Source organism: Eleutherodactylus coqui, chromosome 2 (genome assembly GCF_035609145.1).
Source record: "Eleutherodactylus coqui strain aEleCoq1 chromosome 2, aEleCoq1.hap1, whole genome shotgun sequence".
Classification (NCBI taxonomy): Eukaryota; Metazoa; Chordata; class Amphibia; order Anura; family Eleutherodactylidae; genus Eleutherodactylus; species Eleutherodactylus coqui.
Window position 1 is genome coordinate 189,878,213 of NC_089838.1, and position 11,106 is coordinate 189,889,318.

The 11,106-nt window shown below is 44.0% G+C and overlaps 1 protein-coding gene across 3 annotated transcripts in view; it reads right to left on the reverse strand.

Annotated features, from left to right (window-relative positions):
* TAF3 (TATA-box binding protein associated factor 3) overlaps positions 1-10,636 on the reverse strand; it is a 103,867-nt gene extending 93,231 nt beyond the window's left edge. For 2 of the 3 annotated variants that reach the window (XM_066592090.1, XM_066592089.1), the window contains exon 1: positions 10,310-10,636. In XM_066592090.1, the coding sequence (XP_066448187.1) occupies positions 10,310-10,475 (166 nt within the window). In that variant the 5' untranslated portion in view covers positions 10,476-10,636. The remainder of the gene's footprint in view (positions 1-10,309) is intronic. The other variant, XM_066592091.1, reaches the window with a different exon arrangement.
* Positions 10,637-11,106: the final 470 nt, after the last annotated feature.

The window sequence follows — 11,106 nt, forward strand, 5'->3', positions numbered from 1 at the left end:
AGTCTGTAATGCATCCTTGCTGGTCTTTCAGGGACAGACCAGCTTTTCCCAACCTAGCTCCAAAAGGCCATGGAACACTTCCTGGAAGAGCTCCAAGCAAAAAAATGTCAAGTACAACTGGGATTCCTTTTTTAAATGGACACTAACTTTTCAAAAAACTTGTGCTTATATTAATATTTTTAGGTTTTCGCTTATTTTTCTGCGTACTTTGTAGTATAGTGTATATTCCTTAGCTGTTGCTTTCAGTGCATACCTAATCTAGTATTTATACAAAAATTGGTTCACGGGTCCGTTAATACACAGATTTGTAGTTTAGGTTTTTTAAAAAGGAAAAGTATGATTATGTTTAGGTGAAATCCAACTCAGACTCGATTAAATGGTTGCGTCATGCTTCATCATTTATTACAGTATGCAGCAGACATGAATCCTCTACTCTCAGACCCAAGGTTAGAATAGAGGACATAGGGATGAGCTGGAACCACCCTACATGGGTGTACTCCGAGAACCATGGATGGCTCCTAGGAACCTCCATCTTCCTGGTTAGGTAAGGCAACACATTCCCTTCAAGTTTTTGGATGAGGGAAGAGGTCATGTCGCTGACGGTATGGGGGAGGGGCTATATAGCATGTTGAAGCAGCCGCAAAAGGGGGAATTGTTAGTGAAATGAATATGACTCCGTGTTCTATCCTATACATGGCCATTTTGTATGCCTCTTTTCATTATATTCATTTGTCCTTTTTCTTGAGGATTTATAGATATTAAATAGTTACTCAAAAAGCCTGGAGTGAGTAACCAAGGCCAGGGCTGAAGGAGATTGGTATGTAGCATTTAGCCAGCAGGTCGAGATGACATGTTTCGCTCTGTTCACAAATGTTTCAAAATATTCTCTTTAAACAACTTATTGTTTAGCATTACTGTACTTGTGTGTTCTGAGAAACGAATCATGTATGATTCTATTGCGCCTGCGCTGCGTTTGGCATTTTAGATGTTAAATTCCTTATCTTGCATATTCCTCTTGTGTTTATGTTTTATCGACCAATTGTAATAAATTATAATAAATTTGAATCATTGCAATTGAAGCATGTGCCTCTATAAAAACTGCTGCCTGTCAATCAATAAACAGATAGCCCTTCTTTATAAGCCTATCCCAGCTAATCCCACCCTACTCTTGCTGTTTTTATTTCTTGTGTTCCTGGTGGCAAAGCAAATATTTGCATATTCCTGGAAAAAATAGGCCCTTAATTTTGTGGAAGTTGAAAAGGTGTAGATCTAGGGGCATCGCCCAACAAACCAAGAAAGCGGACATGCAGGATTAGAGCTTCAGGACCACTCTACATAATCCGCACCAGCCTAATCCTCTTTGACTCCACAAATACTTCAACTATATAAATGCTGCAAATAATTTCCAAAAAGACGATCTTACCGCTCACATCTCCCTAATTTCCAAGTAAGGGAGCAGCTATAGATCAATCTCACAAATTAAACTATATGTCAAAATTCTTGCAATTAGAATTATGTCCCTTCTCCGAAACCTTATTAATATGGAACAGGTGAGATTTACCCCCCATAGGGAAGCTAAAGACAATACTACCACTACCAGACTCCTCAATCTGATATATCAGGTCAATTATACCAAAATGCCCCTAGCTCTCCTTACAAGTGATACACAAAAGACTTAACCGGGTCAACTGGCTTTTCCACAAAAATTCAGTTTCCCTGACAAATTTCATTGATAAAAGCATAGCCCTATATAAAAAATCCCTCGGCCAAAATCAACAGACATCTCTCCCAAGCCTTTAATAATAAAAACGGATCAAGACAGGGCTGCCCTCTCTACCCCTTCTGTTCATTCTCTTGATGCAAGTCTTTCTGGAAATAATCAGATAAAACCAACAAATTGTTGGTCTAAAATTTGGGTCGGTTGAGCACAAGACAGCGTCCTTTACAGATGATGCCCTGTTTAGTTCTAACCCCCTCCAATCTCTTAAGCTCCTCTTGAGAGAATTCGACCTCTTCGGCCAAATCTCAAATTTGAAAATAAATTATTCAAAATAAGGAGCTTCTTAACTTAAACACAAAGGAATCAGCGGGGTCCCAGCGGGGTCCCTACTATCGAAAATATTCCCGTTTAAAAACACCTGCTACCACATTACATATCTAGGGACAAAACCTCCCTTGTACTATCAGACCTTTACAAAATTGAATTTTACACCTCTACTTGACAAAATGAAGATTCTCCAGACTTCCTGGCTTAAACAGAAAAACTTAATAAAAATGATAATTTTACCGAAAGTCCTTTACCTGCTTTACGTTCTTCACATATACATTCCATAACAATTCTTCACAAAACGAAAACGCCTAATATCTATCTAGATTTATCTGGCAAAACAAGGACACACTAAAATACATAATGTTAATCAAACACAGGAAATCCCTGGGGGATTGGACTACCCAACTTTGAATCCATCTAGCTCGCATAGGTCAAGGTAAGACATTCAACAACAAGCTTTTGACCGAACTGGAGCTCCACCCACTAGGGACCAAATTCCACTCAGTAACTTAGTCAATTCCACACAATGAGCCCTCGCAAAAAGATATCTCCAATGCCAGTATGTTAACCTCTTTCAAAGTCTGGCATAAACGAAAAATTTTGAATGATACTTTATGCAAGTGGATTCACACCCTTCTTAAATCTAATTTCAAATACATTGAAGTGTCTTAAAAACTACCTACTCCAACATTCTAAACCCCCTAACATTCCATCCTCAAAACCTTTCCAAAACGCTTCGTGTATCCCAATACAAGACCTTAAAAGCATATTAGGATTGTCACAATTTAACAAGGATTACCACTCAAAAGATTCAATCCTTCTTTTTCAAACAGACTTTCTTAGCACCAACCATGATCTGCTGTTCCACCAACGCCTCAGGAAAAGTTAACCTCCAAAATATACTAAATCACTCATACACAAAAAAGAATATCCCTCATACATCTCCCGTTGGGAGAAGGACCTGGATGCTTTCTTCTCACAGGAGGAGGTCCATAGTATCCTGCGTAACTCACATTCAAACTCAATCTTGATAAAATATCAAGAGCTAAACTATATAATGATCTTCAGATGGTACAAAACTCCAGAACTTTTCCATACAATTGACCTGAAAAACTTCCCAATTTGTTAGTGAGGTCTTAAAGCAGAAGGTACATTTCTACACACTGGTTCACATGCCCATCCCGACAACCCTTCTGGGGCAGAATACAAAAAGGATAATAAATCTAATTCTTGGGTGCAAAACTATTCTTACACCCAAACTTTTTCTACTCAACATAGCCCCTTCGCCTGATCCCATTCCTCACGGATGCAGCCAAAATACAAATTCCTAGACAATTGTTCCCTTTTTTGGGTTCCCCCTTCTTTCTTTCCTGGTCATTTCTATTCAGTTTAAGTTGTACACAATGCTATGTGAACTTTTTTCTTTCCTCATTTTGGAAATTGTACTCCCCTACTTCCGTCCCCCTCTTTTCCGTTCTGTACCTACCCCATAAATCATAAATAAAGAATTTATACAAAAAAAAGTGTATGTCTTGGTATATGACCAATGAACTGCTGTACTCCTGGACAAACCAGAGCTCTTTCAATCAATCTGGCTCCCCTGAATACAGCGTGCTAGCAGTAATCCTGCATTACCGCCACAGCTCTGATGCACAGCATCGTGTAAGGAGTGTCTGTGCTGTCAGGACTCGGTCGCCTCCCTTTTTGTCTTGCTTTCCTTCTACTGGTGCCATAGTTTGGCTGCTATCAGTAGCCCCAGTGATAAACTGGCATGGCCAGTGATCTTGTTGACTCTTGTACCAGCTGACTTGTGAAAGCTTTCACATTTGCTGGTATCAACCTTGTGAGCATTTTTGACTTGCTCACGCTCACAAGTTAGGTTTTTTTTCTTCATTTCTTTTACTTGTCTGTTTTGTGCATTATACCCCATGCAAAAACAGAAGGAAAATTGATGCGTTTGAACTATGATGCTGGAGGAGAATGCTACGGATATCTTGGACCGCCATGATAACGAACAAGGTAGTGTTAGATCGCGTCTAAAAGAAAATATCACTAGAGGGCAAAATCATCAAACAGCAGCTCTCTTTTTTTGGACACGTGATGCCTGCGAACTCACTGGAAGCAGTATTGATGCTTGGCAAAACTAATGGAAAGAGAAGATCAGGACGACAAAGAACAAGATGGCTAGATACAATCAAGGTCACCACAAATATGTCAATCGCCGAACTGAAAGAAGCGGTGAAATACAGGAATGTGTGGAGAACATTGATCCATAGAGTGACCGACGGTCGGATGCGACTGAACAGATAATCATCCCCCCATGTGAGGCTGTAATATAGAGGTAAGACTACTTTGTTCAACACATTGGTCATAACCGTTGATCAGCAAACCCCTATATTACACGTTCTGCGCCCTTATTTCCCTCTCAGGAGAGCACTGTTAGGCCTTTGAGTATTTCATTTTGAAATACAACTACCAAACACTATTTTATTGCAAATCTATTGTTGCATTAACACAAAGTGAAATTTCATGTTTCTAGAATATATTCCTCAATGGCCTATAGTGGTGCGTAATACACACCAAAATAGGACATGCCATGTATTTATGACGCCATCCAACATGGCATGAAAAACATACGCTAGTGTTCTTTTTTCTATTGAAAGTAAAACAGATATCATGGAAAGATATTCAGATACTGTTACAGTTAAGGCCCATTTAGATATGATTACCACTCAAAAGCCATCTTTATTATAATGATTTTGTCAAAAAGGCCCATTTACACAGAGCGATAATCGCTTAAAATCGCTAAAAAGTGTGCACTGCTAGCTGATCGTTAAATTCAGGCCAACCTAAAAATCGTCCTTCACTTTTATCAGCAGTTCTCCACGGTAGTGCTGATAGCATTGTTTCCCGCTGGAGAACAAAGGAACTGAGCGCAGATAATAGCCCTCCAGCTATTAACTGCATTCAGCTAAGGCTTCATTTGTACACTAAATTGCTATTAAGTAGCTGGGTAGCTACTTATTAGTTTATCCAAAATGATCGCTCAAAGCTGTCACTCAAACTGCCGTTTGAGCGATCCTTGAGCAATCATCGCTCCGTGTAAATGGGCCTTAATTGTGCCCATCTTTCAGTTTTCTGCCAAACGACGGTTTTTAATTCTGCTTGAAACAGCCGTTCAGCAGAACAGCTGACAAGCAGGACTTTGATCTGTCAGAGGGAAGTGCTGAGAACAGCTGATAGCCCCACTGGCAGATCAAAGAGAAAGTAATCAGGAAACAGCTGGAGGTATGTTCCCTGATGACAGCTCCTGGCAGCTCACATGCTACTACTTGGTACCAATAGGCATTAGTACGAAGTAGTAGTTTAGGCAAAATGATCGCTCAAAGGCCATGTTTTGAGCGATCATCATTGCAGTGTAAATGCACCCTTAGTATAAGGCAAGACTGCATATACCTTTCCAATCAAACGGTTTGACAGGAAGGAGGGCGGGCGGCACGGTTATGGTACAAGGAGAGGAGGAGGTTCGGAGGAAAGGGTAAGGAAGGGTGAGGGAGTAGCCCTTTAAGCAAATTCCACAGATCATAAAAGTTGACACATCCAAGCGCCAGTTTATGTCTCAAACAATATCCATTGAATACGAGCATATAAGAAGCCGCATATATAAGGTTAAACCATTCAAGTCGCACTTAGCAAATCGAACAACTTAGCAAACTTCCATGAATCAAGATCCAGTGTACCACGGCTGCCAAAGAAATCTAAATTGATTGTGTGTTTTGGACACCCAGCTTGTCAATTCTTCAAATTTACGGATTTCATTAACCTTGGCCGTCCACTGGCTAACGGTTGGAGCCATAAGAGAATAAGATCGTGCGTACTGCGCGTGTAATAAGCTGCACAAATATGCTTGTATGAATGAGCCCCAATGCAGCTCAACTTCTAAGGCCGCTCTCGACCGGACACTTTACCACGGAGTCCCGTGCGCTGCACTAATTGTGTTACAACACTCCCAATGGGGCCTCGCAGACCTGTGCTCCAATGCCTTGTTTCTAACACCGCAATTTTAGAGAGCTGTCTGTTCTATTTTTCCGCGATTTGTAACGGACCCCCATCACCCATCAGGATAGGGTGCGTTAAAAAGCGATGTCAAAATGCTGTACCATGCGTTCAAAAACGCTGCTCAACATCATGGTAAAACGCTGCAGTTTCCAGCAGCGTTTATCGGAACGCATGTGTTAGAGTGACCTTAACCCTTTGCAATCCAATTTTGGATTCAGGGTTCCTAGGGGGCTTTCTCTTTCCGCCATTATACAATTGTGCCATCTGCTGGCTAGAGCCAGTACTGCGGTATAGGACATGCTGGAGAGGCCTCCGACAACAGAGCGGCCAGTAATAAACAGTAAGAATACCCTGCTGGACGTCTTCCGACATCGGAGCTGTACAGCTTTCAATCAGAATGTCTTTAGATGTCAGACAGTGGATTGGAAAGGGTTAATTAATGAGAAGTTCCACTGGGTGTGTTTTACAAGGCCAGAGGAAATGTGCCGTCTGCTGTGAGGACTCAAAAACTGAGATAAGTCTGTGCAATGGCCCTTTTACACGGGCCAATGGTTGGGTAAACGACTGTACAAGCGCTGACGTCACTGCTTACATAATCAGCACTCGAGCAGAGCGTTCACACCGAGAGACCACTAGATCGCCGGCTTCTCGCCCAGCGCTTCACCTTCTATGTTTACACAGAACGAGAAGGCCGCGATCCAGCGATAATTTTTATGCCGACTGAAAGTCAGTAATAACGACTTGCGAACAAATCGTGAGCTTTTCTTTTTCATTTACACTGTACGATTATCGCTCAAACGAATTGCGAGCGATAATCATCCCGTGTAAATGGCCCATAAGAAGTTTACATCTGGACGGGTTTTGTTTTGGAAGAACAAGCCCCCCAGTCGGTGGTCAGGACAACGTTATGTAATGGACCTTTTACATGGGACAGTCTTGTCATTCAGATTCCCACGCTCCTGTTACACAATTCTTTAAAAATTAGACATTAAAAATCAATTAAATAATAGGTACAGTCGCATTACGTGAACAGCATTAAGACTAGGGTGAAAATAAAAGTGGTTTTTGTCAACCTGTCACCCCCTAATCCCCCCCCCCCCCCCAAAAAAAAAAGCTTTTTTTTTTTCTAAGTCATATACATCTAAAAACAGTAGAAGTAAAGGCCACAGTTTGCCCCATTAAAATAAGAAAAACACAACATGCCTTCACACAGCTGCATCAAGTGAATCTAGAAAGATTACAAAAGAAAAAAAAAAGTTGTGGGTATCAGAAGACACCCACTGGAAACAATTTTTTAAAATTTATTAAAAGTCATATACAATATACAGTGGTACCTCCGGTTGCGAGCGCCTCAGCTTGCGAGCAGGCTCTTTCCCAAATTTTTGCTCTGATTTAATAGCAAAAACTCGGGTTATAAGCCTGCTTCCGCATTGCTTTCAATAGGGATGCAGGCAACCCCTGGAGTGATTTTCAGGGAAGCCCTTTAAATATAAGCTCTTCCCTGAAAATCATCCCAAGCTGCAGAAAAAAAAAAAATATATATATGCACTCACCTGTCCGCCACTGCCGTGGCTCAGACGCATCTAGCTGTCACTTGTTCTCCCTGCACTGCTCTGAAGCTTTTCAGCAGCCCGGGATTTAAAATCGTCTGATTAGCTGAGCGCTCAGTCAATCACAGGCAGCGCTCAGCCATTCATTGAATGACAGCTGAGCGCTACCTGTGATTGGTGACACCACTCAGCCAATCATAGGCAGCGCTCTGCCATTCATTGAATTTAACGAATTCATTGATTTGAAATTCCCGCTGCTGAAAAGCTTCAGAGCAGTGCAGGGACAACAAGCGGCAGCTACACATGCCTGAGTTCTGGCAGCAGTGGACAGGTGAGTAAATATTTTTATTATTTACTACAGCTAGGGATGATTTTTCAGGGAAGGGCTTATATTTAAAGACCTTCCCCAAAAATCACTGCAGGGGGATGCTAGCAGTCTATTGCTTTCAGCAGCATCCTCACAGAAATCAATAGGAGAGCTTGCGATCTGGACCGGATTAATGGTTTTTCCAATCATTTCAATAGGGGAAAATTGATTTGACTTACGAGTGTTTTGGGTTAAGAGCTCTGTCACGGAATGAATTAAACTCTTAACCCAAAGCACCACTGTATATACATTTTAATGAACTCTGAAAGAGGCTAGGTAGGATCCAATGGCTGGATTTACTTCAGGACAGAAATGTCCAAGAAGGTTGGGAGACCCGCCGCGGGATTTTGCAACGCCCACAGGCAGCCTAAAGGCGGCCAAATTTTGTCCCCATCTTCAAAAAAGGGAAGAAGGTGGATCCAGGAAACTACAGGCCTGTGAGCCTGACTTCTATACCGGGAAAGACCTTTGAACAAATTATTAAACAGCATGTATGCAAGTACTTGGATGAAAATGGAGTAATTAACCAGAGCCAGCATGGGTTTGTAACAAACAAGTCATGCCAGACTAATCTAATTTCCTTCTATGACAGAATCACCGATTGGGTTGATCAGGGAAATGCGGTGGATATAGTATATCTTGACCTTAGTAAAGCATTTGACAAAGTATCTCATACCATACTTATTTTAAAAAAATTACCACATATGGGATTGACAAGGCAACTGCTAGGTGGATTGACAACTGGTTGAGTGATCGTACTCAAAGAGTGGTCATACATGGCTGCACATCCAAGTGGAAGAATGTGTCAAGTGGGGACCACAAGGCTCTGTCCTGGGCCCAGTGGTGTTCAACATTTTTATAAATGATCTGGAGGAGGGAATTGAGAGGAGACTGATCAAATGTCAACAACACAAAACCTGGATGGATAGCTAACACTAGGGAAGAGAGGATTCAAAAACATCTGGATGGGCTTGAAAAGCAGAATGGTATTTAACAAGGAGAAATGCAAGGTCCTACATCTGGGTAAAGGCCCATTTAGACGGGACGCATGTTGGGCAAACGATGCCCGACCCTCGTCCCTGCACATACTCGCTCACATGCTGCTGCACAGAAGCTAGTATTGCTTGCTCACAGCGAGCCTCCGGTTTTTAGCGGAGCTAGAGTCCAAGCGACTATCGGGCCATGTAAACGGGGGGCGCTCAATGTTTGAGGAGCTCCTCTTTGCGGTAAATGAAGGCGGCAGAACTATCCTGGCCACTCGGCCTCCATTCACTTGAATGCCCCCCCCCCCCCCCCCCCACACACACACACTTGCAGTAAGCAGGCATTGCTTGGGTGTGAACAGCTGCACTTCTGAGCGGCACATCCTTTGGCTTCCAGTTGCTGCAGGCATTTACATGGCAAGATTCCCGGGGGATCCTGCAGAATAGCATCCGGTGTGGGCGGCCCATGAAGCACAGCAGGGACAGACGGTGGTCCACGGACCCCTCTGTACAGGAACCTTTAGTCTAGTAGGGAATAGCTGTGCATGAAATTCCCTTAAAAAGTAACTGGACCTTTTTCAAAACTTTCCTCCCGTTAGCACAGGATGCCAGCAGTGTTAGCCGCGCTCACCCAGCGCTGTGCCCCTTTAGCTGTCTGCCTTGCCGGCTCCTCTCAGCAGCAGGAAACTGACAAGCAGGACCTCATTTACCAAAACTGTGAAAAAGGAAAAAAAAATGTCTTTGTTGCCCGTAGCAACCAATCAGAGCGCTGCTTTCATTTCTGAAACTACTCTGGTGAAACAAAAGCTGCCCTGTGATTGGTTCCTACGGGCAAAAAGTTTTTCTTGCAGACAGTTCTGATTGGTCCGTAGTCTATAAGCCTCCATGTACCCATCCTCAGCGGATGAGAGGAGCTGCAAGCAACCAAGACAGCCGAACAGGCACAACGCCCACTGGGCACCACTCGCCCGGACGATCCTGACCACAAGAGGAACAAGACGTGCAAGAAGCCCACCAATTACACCAGGAGCGACACTGGTGCATCCCATTCCTGACAGTAGTGGGGTGATCAGTGGGGATCCCCAGCATTGGATCCCTCTCCAGCCAGCGGTGATCTATCCAGATAACAGATCACTTGTGTAACACTGGAAGCCCACTTTAAGGAAAACACACAAGTATGTGCCCTCTGCTTACAGTCTGTGGTCCTACAGTGCGACAGGCGGCGGCGTTGCCCGTAGCAACCAGCAGCCGCCACTAGTGCGGAGACTCCAGCAGCTGTCTCCCGGCGGTCAGTACTCACATAGCTCGGAGTAGCGGCGGGCTCCCCGGCACAGCTGCTGCAGGTACCTGTGCAGGACATCAGTCAGCAGGTCGCAGGCGGTCACTTGCACGGAGTCCCATCCCAGCGCTTGGCAGATCTGCGCCACCGACACCCGCAGCAGCGAGCGCGAGTAGCTCTCACACATCCCGACTATCCGACGCCCATCACCCGCTCAGGCGCCGCAGTCTCTCCGCTCTTCTCTCCGTTAACCGCACGGCCCCTTCCGCGCTCTCACTCTCGTCGCCATCTTGGCCTTCCCTCTTGTCGCTGCTTAGCACAGGCAGCACTCCTCGCCAATCCATCCCAGAGCTGATCGATCAGCAACTTCCGGCTACGAATCTGTTGTTCTGGCATCAGCCATTGCACCTAGGAAAGAGGAGGAGTTATAACCCGGCAAAGGAGCTGATGCCCGCCATTTTGCTTCAGGGCACAATGCCAGACGCTGGGAGACTACGGTGCAGCACAAAGTATGGGAGCCCCTTTATCGGCTCACATACATGTCCCTCAGGTCCTGGGCAGTAATAGCACAACCACTTGGAAAGCGCTGCAGCGGACTGGGAGTATTGTGTTAGAATTGTGTTTTCCACGTGCAATGTACACAGTATAATACGCAGTACATCACAGCTATTCAAAAACATTGATGGCCGCTGTCAGGGCTGATTCCTATGAATGTACTGTATGTGTAAAACACAGCATGGATCATGCAGAGCTCTATCGCCATGGGAGACGGCAGTGCGCCGGTTATTGCCGCATATGGTAGCGATTGTGCACTGCGC